At 42.9% G+C, this 22,562-nt stretch overlaps 1 protein-coding gene across 3 annotated transcripts in view; it reads left to right on the forward strand.

Moving 5' to 3' along the window:
* The window catches only part of SAMD12 (sterile alpha motif domain containing 12), a 167,107-nt gene extending 147,471 nt beyond the window's left edge, over nucleotides 1–19,636 (forward strand). For 2 of the 3 annotated variants that reach the window (XM_082043937.1, XM_082043939.1), the window contains one exon: nucleotides 18,673–19,636. In XM_082043937.1, coding sequence (XP_081900063.1) covers nucleotides 18,673–18,695 — 23 coding nt within the window. In that variant the 3' untranslated portion in view covers nucleotides 18,696–19,636. The remainder of the gene's footprint in view (nucleotides 1–18,672) is intronic. The other variant, XM_082043938.1, reaches the window with a different exon arrangement.
* The last annotated feature ends 2,926 nt before the right edge of the window (nucleotides 19,637–22,562 follow it).

Raw genomic sequence — 22,562 nt, forward strand, 5'->3', positions numbered from 1 at the left:
CTCTTCCCTTAAAGAAGATGCATCAATTCAAAGCAGTAGGTAGTCAATAATGTTCATCAGCCTGTACAAGCAGAGCTCCCATTGACTTTGAGTTTAGGTTCAGAACCTTGTTCATGGGCCCTGATGGAGATTTCCAGGCGGGGAGTCCCAAAGCCCACATTTTAAAGCCCCTAATAGGCACTTAAATAAATGGCTTCACATTCAAGATAACAACACTCAGCTCCTTGTTGAGTGTTTTGATACATATATTTCAAGTTTCAATAGATATATTTGAAATAGAATCATACAATATCCTGAGTTGGAAGGGACCCAGAAGGATCATGGAGTCCAACTCCTGTCCCTTCACAGGACAACCCCACAGTTCACACCAGGTGTCTGAGGTGAAATGGTTGGGAGCTGCTGTAGGTTCAACCTTGTTTAAAAGAACAAACAAACAAACAAAAACCCAAGAAACACCAACACGACCCTTTCCTGAAACCCTGTTTTGCATTGGCAAGGCACGAAACGCAGATTTCTACTCACCTCCAAGCAAAGGGTAATAGCGGATGTTATGTTACTCTGATCTCACTGATGACTATTTTTACAAAACAAACTACAGTACATTTACTAGTACATGATGACGGGGTATAAATAATTTAAACAACAGTTGTCAAAATAAATGAGCAAAGTGCATTTTGTGATAAATCACACTTGCTTTTTTAATGTGTTTCTCACTTAGCTGCAAAATTCAGTAATTTGCAGTGGATCTCCCAATCATTAAAGTGAATTAGCAAGCCTCTACTCTCTTAGCCATAATTTTAATCTTAACTAGAAAGGAATTATTTAGTATTATTTTGGCAAGAGTTCCTCCTTAATATTCGTTTACGGCCACGGTCTTACAGTGTAATGTAAGTTATGTTTGTGTCCTGGTGACTTGGATTTTAGAGCTGAAAGCTGATTATGAACAGTAAAGAATTTCAGCTAGCATAAAGATATAATTGTTTTAAATAGGGTTTAACAACAATTCATATCACTGGCTGCTTGAGTCCTTCTATTGGCACGCAGGTGCCAACCAAATTTATAGTTGCTTAAGGGGTGCATAATGGGAAGTTATTTTTTAGAGGTCTAATACCAACATTAATGTATACACAGAGCATACATCTGCTTAATTTGTCTGCTTGTTTGTGTTTAGGTTATAACTTATGTGATGGAACTCTGTTGTCCTGAGTCTTATTTTTTTCCATATATATACATCTATGCTTGTTCTCCTTTACAGTTACCCAGGGTTGTTTTCTTCACTTCCTTTCTCCTGAAGCTGAAGGTGGTTGCCACAGTTGAGCATCTCTGCAAATCAGAAGTGATTTTTCCTTGCCAGTCTATGGGAGCCTATGATAGTGTCTAGTTTTGTTTGGTTTTGTTTTGAGCCAGGATTATTTAAAGAGAAAAAGCGTGGCAGAAAACCCACAAAAACTGGCACCAGGTTTCAGCTGCACTGGGTAATAACCAAAGTATTTTTTAAAGCATTTGACTTGCATGGGCTAGTTAGGGAGATGAGAGTATGGTTTTAAATAGATCATCCCTGGTTAACTATCACTGTGCGTCCATTTTGGTCTTACCTCGAAACCAAAGAGCAGATTTCCCGTAAGTGTTACTCAGTATAAGGAGAGGAAACCAAAACACTTAAATGCAGACTTTCTGGGGTGAGTCTGGCATGCATTGTGACACAAAAAGGATGAACTGGAGTAGTGAAAAATATTTTTGTTTGGAGCTGCTGACGTTGTGGGTGTATGCAGTGATCAGTGCCAACACCGAGAGACAAGACAAGACAAAAATCTGATAGCCAGGTAGATAAATAGATAGGTCGATGTCGATAAGGGGTGTTTTCCTGATTCATCCCCGCAGGGCAGATTGACTGTCTATGTGAGTGACAATGTTCATTCCATAGGCCCAAGTGACATCTTCAGAAGGGCTGAGATAGTTTTGTCCTGGTTCTGGCCCTTCCATCTTGGCCATCAGTGACTCAAATTGGGGCAAATCATCAGAATCACAGAATCGACTGGGTTGGAAAAGACCTCAGAGATGATCAAGTCCAACCCTCGGTCCAACTCCAGTCCATTTAGTAGATCATGGCACTAAGTGCCATGTCCAATCTCAGTTTAAAAACCTCCAGGGATGGCGAGTCCACCACCTCCCTGGGCAGCCATTCCAATGCCTGACCACTCTCTCTGTAGAGCATTTCTTTCTAATATCCAGCCTAAATTTCCCCCTGGCAGAGTTTAAGCCCATGCCCCCTTGTCCTATTGCTGACTGCCTGGGAGAAGAGACCAATCCCCACCTGGCTAGAACTTCCTTCAGGTAGTTCTAGAGAGTGATGAGGTCACCTCTGAGCCTCGTCTTCTCCAGACTAAACAACCTCAGCTCCCTCAGCCTCTCCTCATAGGTCTTGTGTTCAAGTCCCTTCACCAGTCTTGTTGCTGTTCTCCGGACCCGCTCCAGCACTTCAATATCTTTCCTGAACTTTCAGCACTAAAAAGGCCTTTGTTTTGGGGAATAAACCTCAAAACCAAGTTTTTCATTTAAAGGTACAAATGGTATCTTCCCCAATCTAACTATCCTACCTTGAAATTTAACTTAATATTTCTCCTGAGTTGAGAGACTGTTTGTTTACATAATTTGATTTCACATTCAATATTAAAAGGCTGAAAGTTTGCAGACTGTTCCAAAAATGTAACAAGGGGGAAGGATGTCTGACTGCTCTGGAAACCAGCTGCTGGCAAGCCATGATACAGCAGGGCTACAGGTGGTGCTTTTAGGTCCTCAAGAGGTGCTGGAGAAGAAGTTGCAAATTCCTCATTCATAGTGTATGTATATGCACAAACAAATCTATGTGCTTAAGTTTTGTCTCTTTCTTTAGCTAAGCAACTGCTATGGGGTGGGAAGGAAACACCATGAAGTCCCAGAGACTAAAAGGATTGGGTGCACGGACATTGCTTCTGGGTGGTGGGAGCTCCATTAGTGCCAGTCAGAACAGACTGAGGTGAGTTGCTGTGCAGTCGCACAAGGACATTTAACAGGTAGCTGGTATCAGACCTTCACGGGTTTTTATTTGGAGAAAGGAGATGTCCACCTGCATGGAATTAATAAGGAAACTGGTCAACAGGGGACAACTTCTATTCCAGTCCTCCAAATCTTTTGTCCGGCCCTTAAAATCTCAAGTAAAGATTTTAACACAATTTATAGCCAGCACTAGAATTAACAGTGATTTGTCATAACTTGCTATTAAGCGAGGAGTCTTGGCTGTTCCCGGCAAAGTCGGTAATTCTGCTGCCATGCGGAGAAGTGAGCACCAGCCAAGCTACTATCAGAAGCCTCCACAGAAATGACCTGGGGAGACTGTTTTTCACCTTGCTAGTGGTTCTAAAGGCAAAGTTTCCAAACTAATTCAGTCTCTCACAATCAAATCCTATAAAACATTTTTAGAGTGTGTTGTTACTCATCAGAATGTAAAAATGGCACCGCCTTACTCAAAAAATCTGTTCCCTGGGTATATTCAGATCCCTGTGTGCAGCCTTGGTTAACTAAAATAGTTTTGTTGCTTTTTTTCTTCCCCTTAGCTCTGTAGATGCAGCACAGCTCACAGATCATTTTCTCACTGTTCACTGAGATTAACACCCAGAGAGGTCGGACACTTGGACTAGATGATCATTGTAGGTCGTTGTTGGAAATTAAACTGTTCTATGAATGAAAACCTTGTTCTTTTGCATTTCTAAATCAAATTTTGAGGCCTTGTCTACCCACAGGTACCTCCCAGATTTCTCTGTCTTCCCACTGTAGCCAGCAGGAGGGATCTCCCAGGAGGGATCAGGTTTGGGGCTGGGGACAGGGGGCAGGTGACTGTCTGTGCACTGATGGTATAGACAGTCTGCAGATGTAATGTCTACAAATAGTTGGATAAATCTGGGCCACATTTTCATTTGCAAGATCTTTGCTGCTACAGCAGCCCAAAAATACCAAGCGTGGTAGGTAGACTTTGGGTTGAATGTCTTAGTTAACGTCAGCAGCTAATGCTGTGTGATAGGGAATGGATATTTTAAACAAGTAGCAGCTGTCACCTTCAGTGGTACTTTCGTCCTGGTCTTTGGTAGATGACTCTGTGTGGTTGCAGGATGGATCCAGATCCTTACCACAGATTTTAAAGACCATTTAGAGAAATCCAATTAAGTTGTGGCTCTCAGAAGTGCCTTGGCTTTAATGGAGAAGGTTATCGAGCTTTCCAAAAACCTCTTAGAGGATGCTACAAAGGTTTTGGAAGCAGAATCTCAGAACACAGGGCAAAACCATGGTCTCAGAACTTTTTTTCATGTTAGATCTGGTGAACTGAAGTTGTGTAAAGATATTAGGCACTCAATCATGCACTTGTATCCCAGACGCTTGTCCTGCAGGCAGCCTGCTCTCTGGGAATAGGGGTCATTTTCTTTAAAGGTCATTGCAAATGATATCTCAGCATGGTGGCATGTGTGAGTTGCTGAATCTGCAGAATGTAGGTATTTAGTCGTAATCACTTATGATTATGTTATATACAGTCATGACAGATTTTGTGATATATATATATATGTTTCTCATGACATTTTAGCTAGAGTTATCATAGGCACATATCCTGTTAAGATTCTAGACACAGATCCTGTCTATATTTTGCATTTATTGTGCTAAAAATATTTTTTAAGCATTGTGCATGCTTATGAGCACCTCATGTTGTCAAACCAGAGATGCTGGCCGTCTAGTGACAGACAGGGTGAACTCATTTGTTCATGGGCAAATGAGTATGTGATTGTGCAGTTGGTTTGGAAAGCACACTTGGATGAACAGCACTCGATAAAAGCCAGATAATCACTATTCGTTAAAATTTGTTTTAAAAGATCATGTACATACATAGATTTTCGTTTCTGTATCTTCTACTTTAACTCCAAATCAGTATCATTAATGAAACTGAGTAATTTGCTGTTAGCTGACAATGTGTTTATTGAGTATCTAAATTTAAATATCAGGACTATAACTGCAGTGCATATTTTTCCCATGTACTTTCTTTACAAATGGCTTATGCCCCATTCGTCTAATCCCTACTTCTGTGATTATAAAATAGCCAGGTTACATAAAAACAACTAAATTATATATTTGCATACAATACTGCTGTGGCTCTGCAGAAGCCATTTTGGGCTGCTCAATGCTTATAGTTTCTTTCATTGAAATGGTTTGTTATTTCACCAGCAGTACTGCAGAGTTGTTCCAGTCTTTTGCTTGAAAATGTTTTTTCGTCATTCTACTCTGATTGCTGCAAATGAAGTAAATAATATTTAGTAAAATAAGTAATAGAAGACCATAAAAGAAAGTAGTGCTAATGTAGTTCTTTCTGCCATTTAAACCTATGGGATTTTTGTAAGTTGGATTTCAAAGTCTTTGGGTAGAAACCAGCCTTTAGTTAAGTGTTTGAATAGCACAGTGGGACCCCGATTCATGGCTGGGCACTGACAAAGTAACGCTACTAAAAATAGTTTGCAGAGTTGGGCCCTCCAGTAGCAAAAGAAAAGTCAGAGAATGCATAATTTGAAGAAATGCTCTGGCTGTTGCCAGTGGGTCTGCTGTCCCTATTGTTGTTTAAAACCAGAATTAGCCGTGCCTGTTATCCACAGCACAGTCTATCCATTGGCAGGCTGCTGGCTTCATTCTTTATTACCTTTCTAAATCGAGTTAAACATCCGTGTTCTTTGGGAGGCCACAGTCAGCGTTCGGGGAGACACAAGATAGGACTCTGCATTATGAACACCACAATTGTGGAGCCGCAGGCAGCGGCCATCCCTCCCCACCGCCTGCCTGTGGTGGAGCTCTAAGGCAGATCTGGGAAATGAATTGGTTTAAAGCTTTTCTCATGGGCTTATTTCACAACCCAGCAATGAAGGAAGGGAAGGGAGGACTGGAGGACCACGTCCATCTCCACCGTTGTGTGGTGCATCACCTGGGATCACACTCCCGGCGCTGTGTGCGTGCTGGAAGCAGAGCCGTGGTCTTCAGCCCACGGGCAGAAAGGGAATCACTTCGCATTGCACAAAGGTGCAAAGAGAAGGCTGGCTTGGCACTGAACAGGACGACTCCTGTTAGGCATCCTGCAGGGACACAGAATGTGTGTGCTACAATAGTAGGTAGATGTTCCCAAAATGCCATCTGGAGTGTACATAGATAAGGATATTCCCAATCTCAGCATTACATAAACCATATACTTCAGCATAAGAAGCTCAAACACAAAGAAAAACTTGCTTTCCAACAGAGAAGGGCAGAACTATTGGATCACCCTTGTTGTATAGCAGATTCAGAAGATTTACCTTTATATAATCTGGGATTATACCTTTATATTAATCCAGGATAGAGATATCACAAATTATTTACTGGTTAAATTCTTGAGCCTTTGAATCAGAAGCAAAAAAAGGTTTTTTTAAAAGCTTTTTTTTTTCCTTTCTGCATAAAGGCAGTGGGATCTGCAAGATGAAAACCCAGAATGGATGGATTTCATAACGTCTGACTGGTGGTCAGGGTTATATTTATAGCAGTGGATTTAGAAATGTCCACTGGAGTGGCCTGGCCTGTGCAACAGCAATGAACAATATCCATGTGCAATGAAGAAACACCTTGTAATTTATCAGAAGACATAATTTCCTGAGACATTAGAATGAATTTCTGATCTGGAATCTGGGCCAAGAGGTTGGAGACAAAAGTTCTTGTTGACAGGCTGTGCTTGAGTGATCACCAAGACGTCTCCAGGATGCTCCATTAGGGCTGCAGATACAGTAATCTCTTGGGAGCCTCTAACCGGAGAAAGCTGGAAAAAACAGGGAGGCCTGAGCTGTAGCAGCATGTTGTAGTTACACCCTAGTGAGGTGAGATCATTTCTCTTTGCAGTCTCAGTAGAAGCTGAGTAGAAGTAGAAGCTGAACAAAAGTGTCATTAAGAAGTTGATACTTAACGCATGTACAGCTCTCTTGGTTCCCACACCCTTTAGGAACAAACTCCGGAATCCTGAAATCTGTGACTTTTCCAGAGAAAAATCCTTTGTTAGTGGGGCAATCTAAGTGGCATCTCCTGAACGTCTCACACTGCTTTTCTGACCAGGAGGCTGTTTGATTTTGCAGTCTCTGCAACGTTATAGCTTTGGTTTTTTTCCATTTAGGCATTTTATGAGTAGAGTGTCTAAATACAGCCTCTCTGGGAGCCTAGGACATACATCCTCTGGGCTAACCTCCTGGTTGACCTCCATGCTAACCTCCTGACTAACCTCCTGGTTAACCTCCTGGTTAATGTCCTGGTTAATCTCCTGGCTAACCTCCTGGTTAACCTCCTGGTTAATCTCCTGGCTAACCTCCTGGTTAACCACCTTACTAACCTCCTGGCTAACCTCCTAGCTCAACAGTGCCAGCATCCATTTATTCTTGATGCACCCGGCCTGGCACAAAGGCCTTGAAGAGTGGGTTGGAGGTGACAGTGAACAGGCTAAAAAATGGCTTAGCGAAAGATGTTCTGCCTGTGTTTGTTCTTGGGCAGCCTGTGATAGTGGCTGGGCTTGGAAAACAAATCTGATGGCGTGGCTACTGGAGAAAGTTACAGTGAGGCAACTGGAAGATGGAGTGTGAATGTTGAATATGTGTTGCATGTGCTTCTTCAATGACCGCGCACCCAGCTGCCTCGTGTTCACCGTGGGTGAGGACACAGCCATGGACAGATACACCGGAACATCTGTTCTGCTGTAAATCCGGACGGCGGTTACCTTGCAGTACTGTGCTCACGGAGGCATAACCTTAATTATCCCAAATAGACAAATGCATGATGCAGACTGAAAATTTCAGACATATGGACATGCCAGAAGTTTCAAATCTCTTGTGGGTGAGGCTTTAGAAATGTCTCGAGGGGTTACCAGAACTTGTTGCAGCCCCAGATCTGCTTTTCAATGATGTGTCAGCACTTGTTTAGGATAAACATTAAAAGATTTTTTGTAGGAATCATCAGAGAAAATTTTCACAAGTAACTTGGAAATCAAAGTCTTGTTGTCTTCTAATGAGACTTTGGTGTGCAAATCACTTGTGGTTTTTTGAAAATCTTGTCCATCTTCTTTCTATCCAAAATCTGTTTCATGCTCCACTGGCAGAAATTCTTCCTTCCTTCCTTCCTTCCTTGAAGCAAAAATTTAATTGGGATCCGTAGTTTTCTGGCACTGGAAGAAAAATACCACATCCCATTAGAAATTTTCCCTGATTCTTGAAGCACAGAAGTTTGTCTGCACATGAATTGTGAGAAATTGTTTGGCCTGAGATAAAGTGGTTGAACTTCTCCAGTTGCAAATTCCTACCAACCTAATTGCCTACCATAGCTAAAATATGAAAAGTGTTTAATAATAAACAAAGCGTTATTTTTGTTTACTCTAATTTTACTTACCCGTGTGAATTCCTTTACTGTGATGTCGATTTGTTCATATATTGCAAGTGGAAATGAAAAGCAAATCAGTGACAAATGGAAACAATTTGTCAGCATGGTCACAATAAATTATCCAGCTGCAAAATGATACCAATAGTGCTGAGTAAATAATTTGTTTGAAAAACTTTGGTACTTTGTAGATTGCTTGCAGAAAGCATCTCATTATCTCAGTTGTGTGTATGAATTTCTATGGAGATTATTTAGTGTGTAATTTCCTTGTCAAATTCCAGTATCCAAGGCCTCCATGAAATTTAGGCCCCTTATCCCTTTACTGGAATCTATATAATTCTTGATTTCTGTAGAAATGTAAGCATTAAACATTCTAAACCTGAACATTGTAATACCTACATTTCACATGCTAATTGGAATTTGTAACAATCAAATTAAGCATAAAGTTGCAATTCCTGTCACCTCTTGTTTGCCATTTAATTGCTGGATACCTAATTTGAGCTCATCATCCAGCTTTCTTGGTAATCAGTGGAGAGAGGAGCTGCCAAAGAATCGTTTATCCAACATGACAAGTAAGTAGGTGGGTCACTCTTCCAAAGGCCTGATCTTTCTCCACTGCTTGTTGAAGAAGCCTGGATAACTGGCTTGCCTATCTAGGGTGGGTGAAATGAGTTTGTCCATGCAGACATGAGAGCCAAGTGAGCTGGGGCTCTGCAGGGGCAGTGATGTTACTTCTCACAGCTCAGCACAGGCAGGGATGGATTCTCCTGTCCCACTTCTGTCTGTGCTTTGCGTTAGGTCTGGGTTGTACTCCGCAGTTATGTGTGGAAACAGCCAGACAGCTTTAATCAGGCTACCTGGAGAAGTTCAACTGAATCATCTCTAGAAGTCCAGGCAAGCATGTTTATTTACATCTCTAACCTTAAAGACAAGCTTTCAGGTGGGAAGGAGATAGGCTATATATCTTTTTTGATGCCATTCCACTTTGTGCAGGACAATTATGTGTTTATTTAACTAGACAGCCAGGGAAAGTCTGGTTGTCTATGATATGGCAGATAAGGCCTTCACCTCAACCACCGAGTTGTTGCTCTGCTGCGTATTCCACTATCTTGCATCCATCAGTCCATACTGGTATGTTGTGCAAGCAAAGAATCCGAATGATGAATGAAAGTCTTTTTCCTGATATGACATTTAGCCTAAACCCCCTCTATTTAAAGTGTGGCAATGCCCTTCTGTCTGACTTTTAAAGGTCAATTTCTACCTGGCATTGAATTATTTTCTGCCACTAAGTACCTCGGTCCTGTCCTTGATTTACACTGGTTACGGCTCCAGTGCAGCACCCGGGAGCGCATCCCAGCCCAGGGCTCTGGATGCCCAGCCCGGCCGGTGCTGACAGCGTGAGGGTGAGTATGGGCAGTGTGCCCTCTGCCCAGGCACGGGCTTCCCTTGGGTTTGTGGGCAGCCAGGGCGGTATGGAGGACGCCAGCAAGTCCTGTAATCTGCCCCACACCTGCAAGACATGGCAGGCGCGCTTCGTATTGCTTACTTTGGACAAAGGGAGACGTTACACAGCATTTTGCTTTGGATGTCAGCAACCAAATATAGAATCATCTCCCCAGCATACTGAACAGCCACTGTGGTCTGGAACCATTTATATACATTTCTGTGCAATCATATTTTCAGGAACATGTGCAGGATGCAGAGGGAGACAAAAAAAATGCAGGTGCTTTGGATAGCCTCCAAACTAAAATAACAGGAAAGGGGCAAATCAGAGTAAAGCAGATTTGCCACTGATCAGAGAGTTCCTGCGCAGAGCTAATTATTACTCCCTAAAAATTTGAATGACTGAACATCTCATGCCTTCTGAACACTGGCTAGATATTCTTTGTTTCATAGCTATTGTGTTTCTTTGCTTGGCTCTGCGGTCAATACAGCCCACATAATCTCAGGCCTTGGACTTCATGCCTGACTTAAGAACCTCTTTGATACAATCAGCCCATCCTTCATTTATCAAGCCCTTCTGCAGAGGCAGCATTACTGGTGTCTAGGGTCTCTCGTGGGTGTATTATACGTCAAGATATAGTCTTAATAATCACCCAGGGAACTCTTCAAAGGTGGTAACTCATTTTATCTCTGTAGTTCATTTTCCAGCCCCCCAGACAGAGCCATGAAGCTCGACTTGCAGAGCAGCGAGCATTCCCAGCTGCCTGCTCGCTCACAGCATCAGTCGTAGGGTGGATGGGGACCTGCACCTCTCCCTGGGCTTGGTCCTGCAGCTGGGAGAACTAGACCAGGAGCATTTCATTCTGTTTGATTTATAAACAGTAGTGGTGTATGCACTGTGCTAATTTTTCTGTAGACCTTTTCAAGGATGCCTAGGAAGAGTTCCTCAATCTGGTCACAATAGATTGATGACTGCTCTTTTGCTAGATAGCTCAGTGGCCATGGAGGGTGATTGTAACATTGACAGTCCAGCAATTTTCCCTTCAGGTGGTGATCAGTACGTGTCAGTTTCCAGATAAAATCAGACTTTGGGACAGACTAGGAGAAGGCATCATCTAAAAGCATATTGAGAAGTCTGCATGGGTGGTCAAACCCAGAATTTTCCATCTAGCTTCTTATTTGTACCCCTCCTTGAAGCTACGGCTTCGAGACCCAGCCTACGTATTCCAGGAGCCTCCTCAAACCTCCTCTTCTCTGTAGGGTTTTCACCGAACTCAGGAGCCTCTCAGAGCTCTGAACGCCTGGAGATCTTGGTGCTGGAGCCAGTATCTGGACAGACAGCACCAGTGCAGCCTTGTAACTCTTTGTGCCTCACTAAGAACTGTAAAATAAGACAATGTCTTCTCACTGATGTGATTTGAAATTGAGGCGTTTTATTTGTGAAATCGTTCGAGACTGTGTCTGTGTCTTTTCCAGTTTGGGGTTGGATGTTTTGCATTAAATGAGGTGGTGGGCCACATGTTGAACTGCAAGGATAAAGCAAAGTACCAGCTGATACTGAAATGCACTTTCTCTGCATTGTTTGGTGCTTGCAGGTATCCTGGGAAAAACACGTGATAACACAATGAGATAATACAGGTAAAGGTTGTATCATAATTCATTCCTCCAGAGGGCTGAATAAAGTTGCTTGCTCAACTAATTAAGGGCAGGGGGGCCGATTTTGTAGACTTCGTGATCTGTTTTTGTTTTGTTTTGTGGTAAATGCATGTGTGCATATGTGCAGTCTTTTAGGTGGTTTTAGCAGGTATAATTTCCCTTTTTGCTTGGTTAATCACTTCACAGAATGGAAACTTTCGTTTCAGGGAACCTCATAGTGAATATCTCCCTAAAGGTGGATAGTTTGTTCCACCTATTAATCCTGCAAAGGCTCTGCTTAAGCAGCGAGGGGGTCGTAGCTCCAGAGAGCTTCCAAACTCTTTTGCTATAATACTTTGATTTTTCTAATGGAGTCTTTGATTTCATCTGATTATATTTCTTAGCTTAATGCATATTTCACTGAAGATCCTGAAGCGAGTAAAAGGATGATATAATGGAGAGAACTAATTCCCAAATGCTGCTGCATGCTTCTGAATGGGACGATAGGCTTGAAAGTGTCCTGCAGAAGCTGCAGAAGAAATGTAAGGACAAGTTCCAGGTGATGATCAGAGCAGCCACCAAACCACTGCAGGCCACCGGCACCTGTGTGGTTAAGCACCTTATGTGTAAGCTGAAGATACCGCTTAGGGCCATGACTTTTTCAAGTTTCACTTAGTTTGTACAGTTCCTGGTGCTTCGTATTAAAACTCGGTCTCTCGAGATGAAAGCAGTCAATTTGCAAAGGCTCGCATTGCAGTGCAAATGGCTACAGGGCACAGAGTGTGGAAGACCGTTCATCTGTGACAACCTTTCTCGCTTCCCGCGGAGCACCCCACAAGGACTGGTGAGATCAAGAACTGACGGCAGGCAGGCAGAGATACGCGTAAGGTATAAAGTCAGCAATCTCGTGTGCATTTTCAGTTTCAGACAACACCAGCTGAGACTATCAGGCTCCTTAGCATTACATTCTGTTAAATCTTTCTGTTTTCCCTAATTTAAATCTCTAGAGAAGGATGCTGGTGGACAGCCAGTGCACTGTTCACAGTGATGGGTAAGTGTGCAGCAGATTAAGAGAACTCTTTGAAAGAAGCTGTAAGCACTAAGGAAGTGGTTATTGCACTTTTTCAAAATATTCTAACTGCTTCAAGGAAATCACTGTGATCTGTTGAATGCAAAAGCACGTTTCTTTTTTCCTTGCATGTTTGCAGCAGCAGGTAGGTGATGGGATATATGGAGCATCTTGAGTAGCAATGGATGAATCACTTTGAAAGAGTTGCTCTCAGGATTTTGCCTGGTTTTTGAATCAAACTTTTAAGCTTGGGAAATTTTCACATGCTGATTAGGCTCGGTCATAAAGAAGGCATAATTTCTTGAGATAGATTTTTATTCTGAGGTTCCCGGATATAAACACCGTAAAATCAAGCTCAGAAGATGCTAAAAGGCTTTTTGGGATATTTTTCAGAAGAAGGCTGGAGTGTGAGCTCAAAGCCTTTTGAGAGCTGTCCCCTGTGAGCTCTGATTTTTGAAGGAAGGGGCAAGGAACCAAAATTCTTGCATAAATCACCTGTGCACAGAATCAATGCGTGTTCTCATTTTGTTTAAGCTAGTAAAGTTGCTGAGAGATTTGCTTTGGTAGGGAAGCTGGAGTTGTGTGTGACTCACGAAGAGACTCTTGGCTAATCTATTTGAGGGCATGGAATGGCTTAGTGAAACCCATTTTGGACAACTACACTTTCAACCCATTCTATGTGAACCAACTGTGTTCCACAGAGCAGCTGCGATAACCTCTGACTAATTGGCTTTTCAGGAGATGACCTGCTGAGAGCATCTGCCATGACATCCATTCTCCCAGAAATGTTTCATCTTCGAATTGCCTGGTGCAGGCTGTAGATCCCAGCAGCACAGGCAGTGAGGGAGTTCTGTCTTGAGTCAGAACACAGGGGAAAAATTTGCCCGACCTTGTTGAATGTTCATCATCTGTCTTGAAGCACTGAGCATCCTGCCTAAGCCGCCTTTTGAAGGCCACCCTTCCTTGAGATGAGATTTGCTGTTGATCCAGACAGGGAATCTGTTGATCCCGCATACTCACATACACACGATGGCTTCTTGGGGCTCTCACAGGGCGTGGGGCAGCGTCACACACTGTGCTGTGCCCCAGCAGGCTGTCCCCAAACCGTGTGCCAGCTGCCACCACAAAGCCTGTGAGCGGGCCTGGAGCCACTTGCCGTGAGCAGTGTAGCAATAAATAAGTAACACCGGGGAGCTTATTGCATGTAAAGTCATTCTCTTCCATAGATCTCATAAGGGAATATTTATTCAGTAGCGTATTTACGGTGATGTCATCAACAGATATTAAAACTACTTGCAAGAGGATTAAAAGTATCTGGTTATGGGAGCAAGTTACCCAGAAGATGAAGAGTCTTCAAAAAATGAAACCCTAAACTCCTGTTTGCAGAAATAGCAACTCACATGTCAGCTGCTGTTTGTTTTAAAGATGCTGCTCCTGGAGTCTTGTGATGATAGATCAATGTCCCTGGGCATTGGAACAAGAACGTCTTGTTTCGTGGTTGGGTTTCATGGTTCATGAAAAATACGGCCTAACTGGACCCTAAAATAAAGTAGAGGTGAAGGGAAAGCAACATTTATTTTTAATTCCGTGTATTCTCAGATTTTATAATTACTTTGCATGGCCTCATTAATGAACATTGAATGCCTGGAATTAGGATTACTGTGTTTGACGCTCTAGATGTTGTGTTGATAAATCCACCTTTTCTGTCAAGCTACTCCAAAACTGAAATCTTGCTTTCCTGCTTGGCAAGCAAATTCAAAAATCAAAAGTAAGAAGAAACTTCCTTTTCCCCCTGACTGTTTTTTCTACTGTACTGGCACTGCATTTGACAAACAACATTAAATAACCTTCGAGACTGTATCAGCTACCAGGTCTTAGTAATGAGGGGAAGATCAGGCAAGCCAGACCAAACCTTCTCCATGCTGGCTCCAGCCAGCTCCAGCCTGCAAATATTTGAGGTGACCTTGGATCTCCAGCACTGTTGACTCTGCTTATCAGCGACCTGTTAGGTAATAAGGATGTGCAGCAATAGTTGCATTTACCTAGAGGTTAAAAGAACTGGTGCTGTTCTCCACCCAGAACAGTAATGGGATGGTTTTGTGATAGAGTGAAACGAAACTCTGCTACAATTTCAGTCTCATCTGATCCGAGGCAAATAGTTCCTGTCCCTGCCCCAGCTGCCTCACAGCAGCATTTCCCAGCCCCTGCAAATCCTCCTTCCACCATGGTGACTGACCGGGACCAGCAGCTTCCATGAGCCTCACACAGACACCTCATGCTCTGACACCTCCGTGATAATAACTCAATGTACAATAAAAAAGGGGTAAAAGAAAGGCGTAAATCTACAAATAGGCTGCCAGCCATTTCCTTTTGTCAGTGTGCAAAATTCTTCAAGGCTAGTAATATCTGTAATCAGTAAGTAGCAAGATGCAACAAGTCTGCAATAACATACAGAATATTATAATGTCTCAAGTGGCATGAGTGGCATGAAGTGAGATATCTGTGTCCTTTCTGATGCAAGAAAAATACTAGTAAATGTAGTGGCATGCAGTTTTCATCAGGCTCCAAGAAAGAGTTGGTATATGGATGGTGGAAGTGGGCATTTTTCTTGATAATCCCATGTTTGAAATGTCCTGACCTTAGAGTATAAAATTAGTTCCAGGAGAAGAAATGTAGCAAAGGTAATAGATGCTTGTTTTCTTTATCAGAATACCTCAATTATGAAAACATGACCAATAGGTAATACCGCCAGGTTGAGCTGAATTAACATATGTTTTAAACAAATGAAAAATATGTCCCATTCCCAGTTAGAAAAAAAAAATACAGGTACTCAAAAAATGAAATACATCCCTGGCTTTGAAATTATTGTTGTCTTTCTACAGCAGCTTCTTGAAAATGTCATGTGAGATTAGATCTGTACGCCGTTCTGTTGGTAAGCGCACAAACCCCCTGCAAAGGGCGGTCTTCATTCCGAGAGCTCACAGTCTAAGGCAGGGTTTTCAAAGGCGACTGCTCGTTTGTGATACCTTTCAAAAAGATCTCACTTTGAGAAGGTGCTGGGTTTGGACTGTTAGAAAGCCTGTGTCCTTAGAGGAGTCTCCAGCTGGGCATCAGAAAATATATAGGTAATGAGGAAGAATAAGTGCTTCTAAAACCCTGTCCTCAGAAGACAAAGTGAGAAGAAATGGGCTAGATGACCTCTAAATCCTCAGTTTGCTTGCTCTAAATGTAGAGTGTAACAGAATTGCTACTAATTCTCTTGCTCTGTGTTGCTGGTTGTATCCAGACACTTTCCAGCAGTGCTGACTGACTGGATGAGGGGCAACAGACACAGACTCAAACACAGGAGGTTCCATCTGAACATGAGGAGAAAGGTCTTTACTTTGAGGGTGCCAGAGCACTGGAACAGGCTGCCCAGAGAGGCTGTGGAGTCTCCTTGTCTGGAGACATTCAAACCCACCTGGACACATTCCTGTGCAATCTGCTCTGGTGAACCTGCTTTAGCAGGTGGGTTGGACTGGATGATCTCCAGAGGTCCCTTCCAACCCCAACCATTCTGTGATTCTGTGACTCTGCCAGGTGTCATGCGTGGCTCGAAATGTCTGTGCTCCCTCAGGTTGGGGTGAGTCCCCATTCCTCCTCGATCATGTGTTTCTGTCCAAAGCACTAGCTGGCTTATTTCAGACTTAAGCACAAGTACAAGCTAACGGCTCAGACACTGTGGATGATTGGGGAATTTCAGCAGGAGTGCAATCCTGAGGCGTGACCTGATATAATTAATCAGTTTACCCATTTAATTTCAGTCCTGCAACTGTGTAGGTAAGCAAGGTATTTTCCATTGAGTGGGAGAGCTTTTCAGATTTTACCTTCTTTGCAGCAGAAGAGCTATTTAACCTCAAAAATAGTCCTGTTTGTCCTTTGTGAGACAGCCCCATCTCTGTTGATGCTACACAGAGAGGAGATATCCTCCAGTTCCCCTGGAATCAAACACTTTTGAGATTAGATACCAGTTTGCCTCTCTCTAAGTTTAAAACCTCCCCCCAGATATCCCCTTTATCCTCACACCTGCTTAATAGCACCATTGCTTTTCTATTTTCTGCCCTGGGTGATGCAGTCAGTTATCCATCTAGACCAGGTGAAGGGTCAAAACCTTCCTTCTGTTCTTCCATGGAATAAAAGAGTTGCTGGGTCCCCAAATGTTTATCTTTCTTAGGCCACTGCTGACATGGCTATCCCAAGCAGTAGATGATGGTAGGTGGTGGTGGGATCATGGAACTAGAGTACCTTGGAAAAAAAAAGCAAGGCAGCTGTGAAAACGGAAATCAAAAGTAACACCATAATCAGGTGACTGTGCCCACATAAGGAAGGAAATAGCTGAGGAGACTGGTTTTTATTGTTTCATAGGAAAATCACTGAGGGATAAAGTGCTCAAGGTAGGGTGTGTTGGGTTTTTTTTAATCTTATTCTGCATTCTTCCATCCCATCCTTTCCCTGCTCGATAAGACCTTCACATCTATTGCTACAAGAGTTTGGGGTTAGGAGAGGCAAATACGGGCAAACTGACAGCTGGGCAGAGCCAGTCAGCCCACCAATAGCCCGCCAGGTGTGATTTTGAAGGGGTGAGAAGCAGAAAGCTACTGCCAACCTGAGTTTGAGCTGACGTGAATACTGCCTGGGCAGCATCAGTATCCCATTAGCTTCACGATTTGGAATCTGGCCCAAAAAACCCCAGCTATCCAGCTCTTTCCACACATACAGAGACATACACTTATGCAAGAAGCAGGACATCACCTGGAGAGGTTGCAGAGCCCACCCCGATGAGTCCTGTCCCACCACTGCCCTGGCCAGAGAGCTGGTCTGTAAGTCTGGTGATGGGTGAGGGCTCCATGAGAAACAAAGCTGTGTCCAAACACGTTGAAATAACACGATGAACTTGCCTCTGCGCAGCTCCTCCTCCAGAGTCTGGCGTAAGCCCATGATGGGTTTACATGCATTTTCCTGGCTACACACTGAATATACGACTGAAAGCACTTCAGTGTGAGCAGAACTGCATGAACACCTGTCTCCTGTTCAGAAAGGCAGAGCAGGGAGCACAAATTCCCATCAGAAAATGTATAATCCTAAAATAATGAACATTGTGAGGGACCTCTGAAGATCATTCCATGCAATCATGCTCAAAGCAGGGTGAAGTTAAATTGTTCAGGGACTTGCCTGGTTGAGTTGCATGTATCTCCATAGGCGGAGATCACACAACCTGGTCAGATAACTTGTTCCAAACTGTAACCTCCCTCACTAAGAAAAATCTTTTTTGTTGTATCTAACTGGAATCCCTTTTGTTCCATCTTGTGCCCGTTACCTCTTGTCCTTTTGCTGTGCATCTCAAACAAGAGTTGGTGTGGAGGGGAGGAAAAATGGCAAGAAACCTCAGCATATTCTGCTGTGATGCAGTGATAGCTCACAGCTTTGCAAGGGCTTTCAGGCAAGGAGTAGCAGCCACTGAAACTGAGTGTGCTTTACTGCTTTTAGCAGGGAAGGAGAAACTCTCTGCAACCCCTTAATTATCTTATGGGGCCTGAAGCAAGAAAGGAAGTGGGTGAACTGTCTTCAGATCTCCTACATAGTAATGACCAGCAGAAATGTTGAGGGAATATCAGCTCCAACTTAAGCATTTGGCGAAGCCCTTCCAGCATTTGGCTATCAAGTCTTCAGTAGTTAATGCAAGCCCAACCAAACCAAAGAGCCTGCTCTCTGGGACTCAGATGAGAGGAAAAGCAAGCAGTGCTTTCACATGAGGCAATAAAATCCAAGTAGGATTTGTTAAACCGTACAAATGATTGCTGGTCTGCGCTTTATATTTATCTGAGGAATTGATTAAGCACTCAGTTTTTTGGTTGATGAGTAAAGCTGATTAAAAACATACCAGGGACACAATATATATTCTAGGAGTAGTTTGTCTTTACAGCAGAAGTACATTTAGTCAGCTCAAATCTGACCATTTTTATTTTAGGTGAAATAAATGGTAATTCCTCTGCTGTTTTTTATACTCACTGTCTGGTTTTGTTTTTCTGTTCTGTTTCTTACAGCCCCAGCAGAGAGCTCTCCATAAACATTTCCAGCCTCTAAAGCTGCTGTCCTGCCACTTGATATGAAAGTGAACTTTGCTTCATGAAAAAAAACGATAATAAATGGCACTGCCAGAAGGTGACCATGGAGGATTGAAGACAAACTTGAAGTAAAATCAGCCTACTCAAGATGATGTATTCTGGGAAGACCTGGTTTGCTGTGGAGTGAAAATGTGGTGCATAATATCCAGTGCTAATTTGTTGAAAATGGTCATTGACAGACCTTTAGCTGGAATATTTCTTCCAGTTTTCATCACTGTGCATAACTCTTGAGTTCCCTTTCGGGGACTGTCTATGCTCTTCACTAGAAGTCCTGTTTTAGCATGGCAACTACTGGATTTTTTTGTTATGTATGCAGATGGCATGATGTTTTAGGAAAAACTTACAGCAAATCTCCAATCTCAGTGGATATGTTCACAATATTACACCCTGATAGGAATGTAAATGTCTTGTATATGTTAGTTTTGCAGTCTAATGGTATTCTGTTAAACAATATCAGCACTTCATATGTGCTTTCCACACAGAACTAGCACAGTCCATATATATATAATGGTCTTTTTTTAAATACTGAGGATACGTTTCAGTATTTGTGCTGAGACACATCCAAAGTAAAGTCCACCACTCGCATCCCTTCACCGGTTCATGGTAGATTGTGTAGATAGATTTGCACACAGCAGAGGTGTGACTTTTTTATTGAGACTTACAGAACAGTTGTCACAGAGGTAGCCAAGACCAGGGTGTGTTGAATGAGCTGTAGGACACTGTGTCTGCTCTTCCTCTCATCTGCCAAATATCCAATGTTCTCATTTCTGGTGTGCCAACGTGTTTTCTTAACTCGGCAAGGGAGAGAGGCTTTCTCAGAGATATGTGTGACCCTGGGTTTGGTCTATGATAAAACCAGAATAAACTGGAAGAATTCAGGTTCTTTATGCTAGCCTCTGTTTATGTTTCGGGCAGGACTGGGGAATCATAGTCCAAACCAAACTCTCTGAACAAGATAAAGTGTAAGACTATACTTCTAAGGAGCAAGACACTCCCTTTGGAGGGGGCAGACTTCTTCATTAACTTTTTCCACTTTCTATCCAAAACAGTATTTTGGTAGGAACTGGGAATAAGCAAACAGTTCCAATAAGCCTTTCAATATACTGTAGCAGGCTCAAGACTGTTGCATTCAATCTGAGCATTTTTGTTCAGTCTCTGAACAGCTGGCCTCATCCCTGGCTGTATCACAGCTGGCTGTGGTACTTCCATGGGAACTCAGTGGAATTAATGTGTGTCCCTCACATCAGGACCGTCTTGACACACTCACTATAAGGAACTGATGCCATCAGCGTACTGAGAGGACTTACCTTCTTGTTCCTTCTTTCTTTAATATCAAAGGTAGCTTTTTGTGTATTTAAAGACCATCACTCTCTCCAGTCTGATAGAGAAGTACTACAGAGTTGCTGTTAGTGTATATGCTGAACTGTGGGTGAGATGCTGCACTGGTGTGAAGATGCATGATGGAGAGAAGGCGCAGCTCCATCAAGTCAAATGGACCTTTTTACAGGAAGCTCCTGTGCTATAATTCTTAAAAACAATTGTGCAGTTCATTGCTAGAGAATGGAAGATCAACCACTGAGGGTGCCTGTACAGCCAACACATAAATATTGTTAGGGCTTAATGTTTTTCACATGGGTGTGATCTTAGGTTTCAGCTCTCCACCCATCTCAGATTCAGCATGTTGGATACTTCTATGGTATTCAGTCCAAAAGCAAATTATTTTTATTGATGACCAAGATTTTCAGAAGTTGCTAGTGATTTCTAATGGTTTAGGTCTTTCCATGCGTTGTCAAATGGAACTGCTGAGAATTACAAAGCAGTAAGCTTCTACATTCTCTTTCTGAAAATCCTGGTACCTAATTTTAAATTAATTGGTGTAAAAAAACTCCTTAAGATGTAACAATCTTTGCCAATGGCAACATTTGCACTTTCTAGACGTTTTCCTAGGGCTGCAGGTTGGAATCTGATACAAAGAGACCCGGCCGTGCACATGGCACAGATCCACTGTAAGCTTCGGCAAATCTTGCAGCTCTTTCTGCTACAGGTTTTAAAAATGCGCTCTGGCAACTGACAATTTCATGTTGGTACAGCAATTATTAAAAAAACACTTTGATATAAGTTATTTTGAAAAGAAGGAGAACGCTATAGTTCTGCAGTAGGAATTCTCTTATTTTACTACCCAGTGAAGAAATCCAGAATAATCTGAATGATAAAAGAAGAGTTTATCAGAGAGCGTTAACTTAAAAAGGCATACGAGAAGAAGTTGAGTTAGGCAGAGAGCCACTAGAAGCATTTTTTGTATCCATGATGTTAGTTTTGAACATCTTCCAGTATATGGGCATGAATTTAGATGTGTGCACTTCTCCTGTTAAAACAGTTTGTTTTAAAAGCTTCCCAGGATTTTAGCTACAGTGACCTAGAAAAGCAGTGTTATAGGCCCTGAGAAATGTGAAAATCAAGTCCAGACCCTTGTGCAGCCAGACTTGGTGAGCAGTCTGCTGTAGGGGCCTATGGGACAAACCTCCTTGGAAGCTGGTGTAGGTGTCCATCCTACAGCCAGCCTGTGCATGTGGAGAACTCCAAGCATAGTTCCCCCAAGCCCCGTGACCCTTCTCACGTGTGTAACCATCCACCGGAGCCATAAGGAATTAACTGTAGTTTTTGGCTTGTGCATTCATCGTGTTTGGATTTTTTAATCACTGTTATTCTCCCAAAGTAGGCCATGCTTCCTCAGGGATATTTATGAAATTGTTCTGCATCTCCTGAACAACTATCTGGATCCCAGCATATTCTTCTGAAAACTTTTTAATATAAATAAACATGTGGGAGAGATTTTTGTTATTATGAATGGGGGCAGGTACTGTGTTCTCGGAAAGGCTATTGAGTGCAGACAATCAAGTCTATTGCATTTTTTATGCTGCACACCTTATTAATAGCCGACACATCCGCTTTTGCCTGGGTCGCAGGAACAGTTCAGGGGAAAGAATGCTTTATCTCTAGTCAATAAATCATTTATGTTGAGAGTGCCAAAGACCAAGTCAACATGAAAGGGAGCAAATAAGCTATTCCGGCAAAGGAAGTGAATTCAAATACACTCAGCCATTAGTTCGGTGCAAAAGAGTAGGAGACGAACGCTATTTTCATAAAACAGCAATTATCAGCCCTGTGGAGATAGGTAAATTCGCAAAGACCAGTGCCGCCGTTACACTGATCACAAGTTATTATCTCTGAAACAAACCAATATTGTGATCAGGACACCTGCATCTTCCCCCCGCTCCCGGCTCCTCTCCTCCCGCCACGCTTGCCCGGCTCCTTTGTGTCGAGAATGGTCGCAGCATCGGTCCCCACTAGGAAACGCTGACAGAGACTCGGCCATCCCGTGTGCTCCAAACCGGGAGAAGTCCTGCGCTAGAAACCTGAAGGAACTGCTCACCCCAGAAAATACACTCCAACTGAAAGCATCCTTCCTGCTGCTCTGTTCCTTGGTCTTTTTCATCTGCGTGGCTTTCTGTGCCTGAACACCCACCATTTATTTTGTGAAGGGCAATGCAGCCTGCCAGGAGGGGAGGCTGACAAAGCTCTGTGAGCTCTTTGGTTTTGCCCACCCGACTGCATGGCGATGCCCTACCCGTGGCGTCACCCCTCCTTGTTCCGTAGGGTAAGTGTTGTCACTCAACAGCAGCTGCAGCACTGTTGAGGAAGCCACACCATTAAAAATGACAAAATTCTGGGTTTGTTTTGCCTTGAATTTTTGGGACAACCCAGGTCAGACCCCTGGCAGACCTATATTGGCACTACTCCATCAAAGT

The sequence above is a fragment of the Streptopelia decaocto genome (assembly GCF_964273445.1).
Source record: "Streptopelia decaocto genome assembly, chromosome: 2".
Taxonomy (NCBI): Eukaryota; Metazoa; Chordata; class Aves; order Columbiformes; family Columbidae; genus Streptopelia; species Streptopelia decaocto.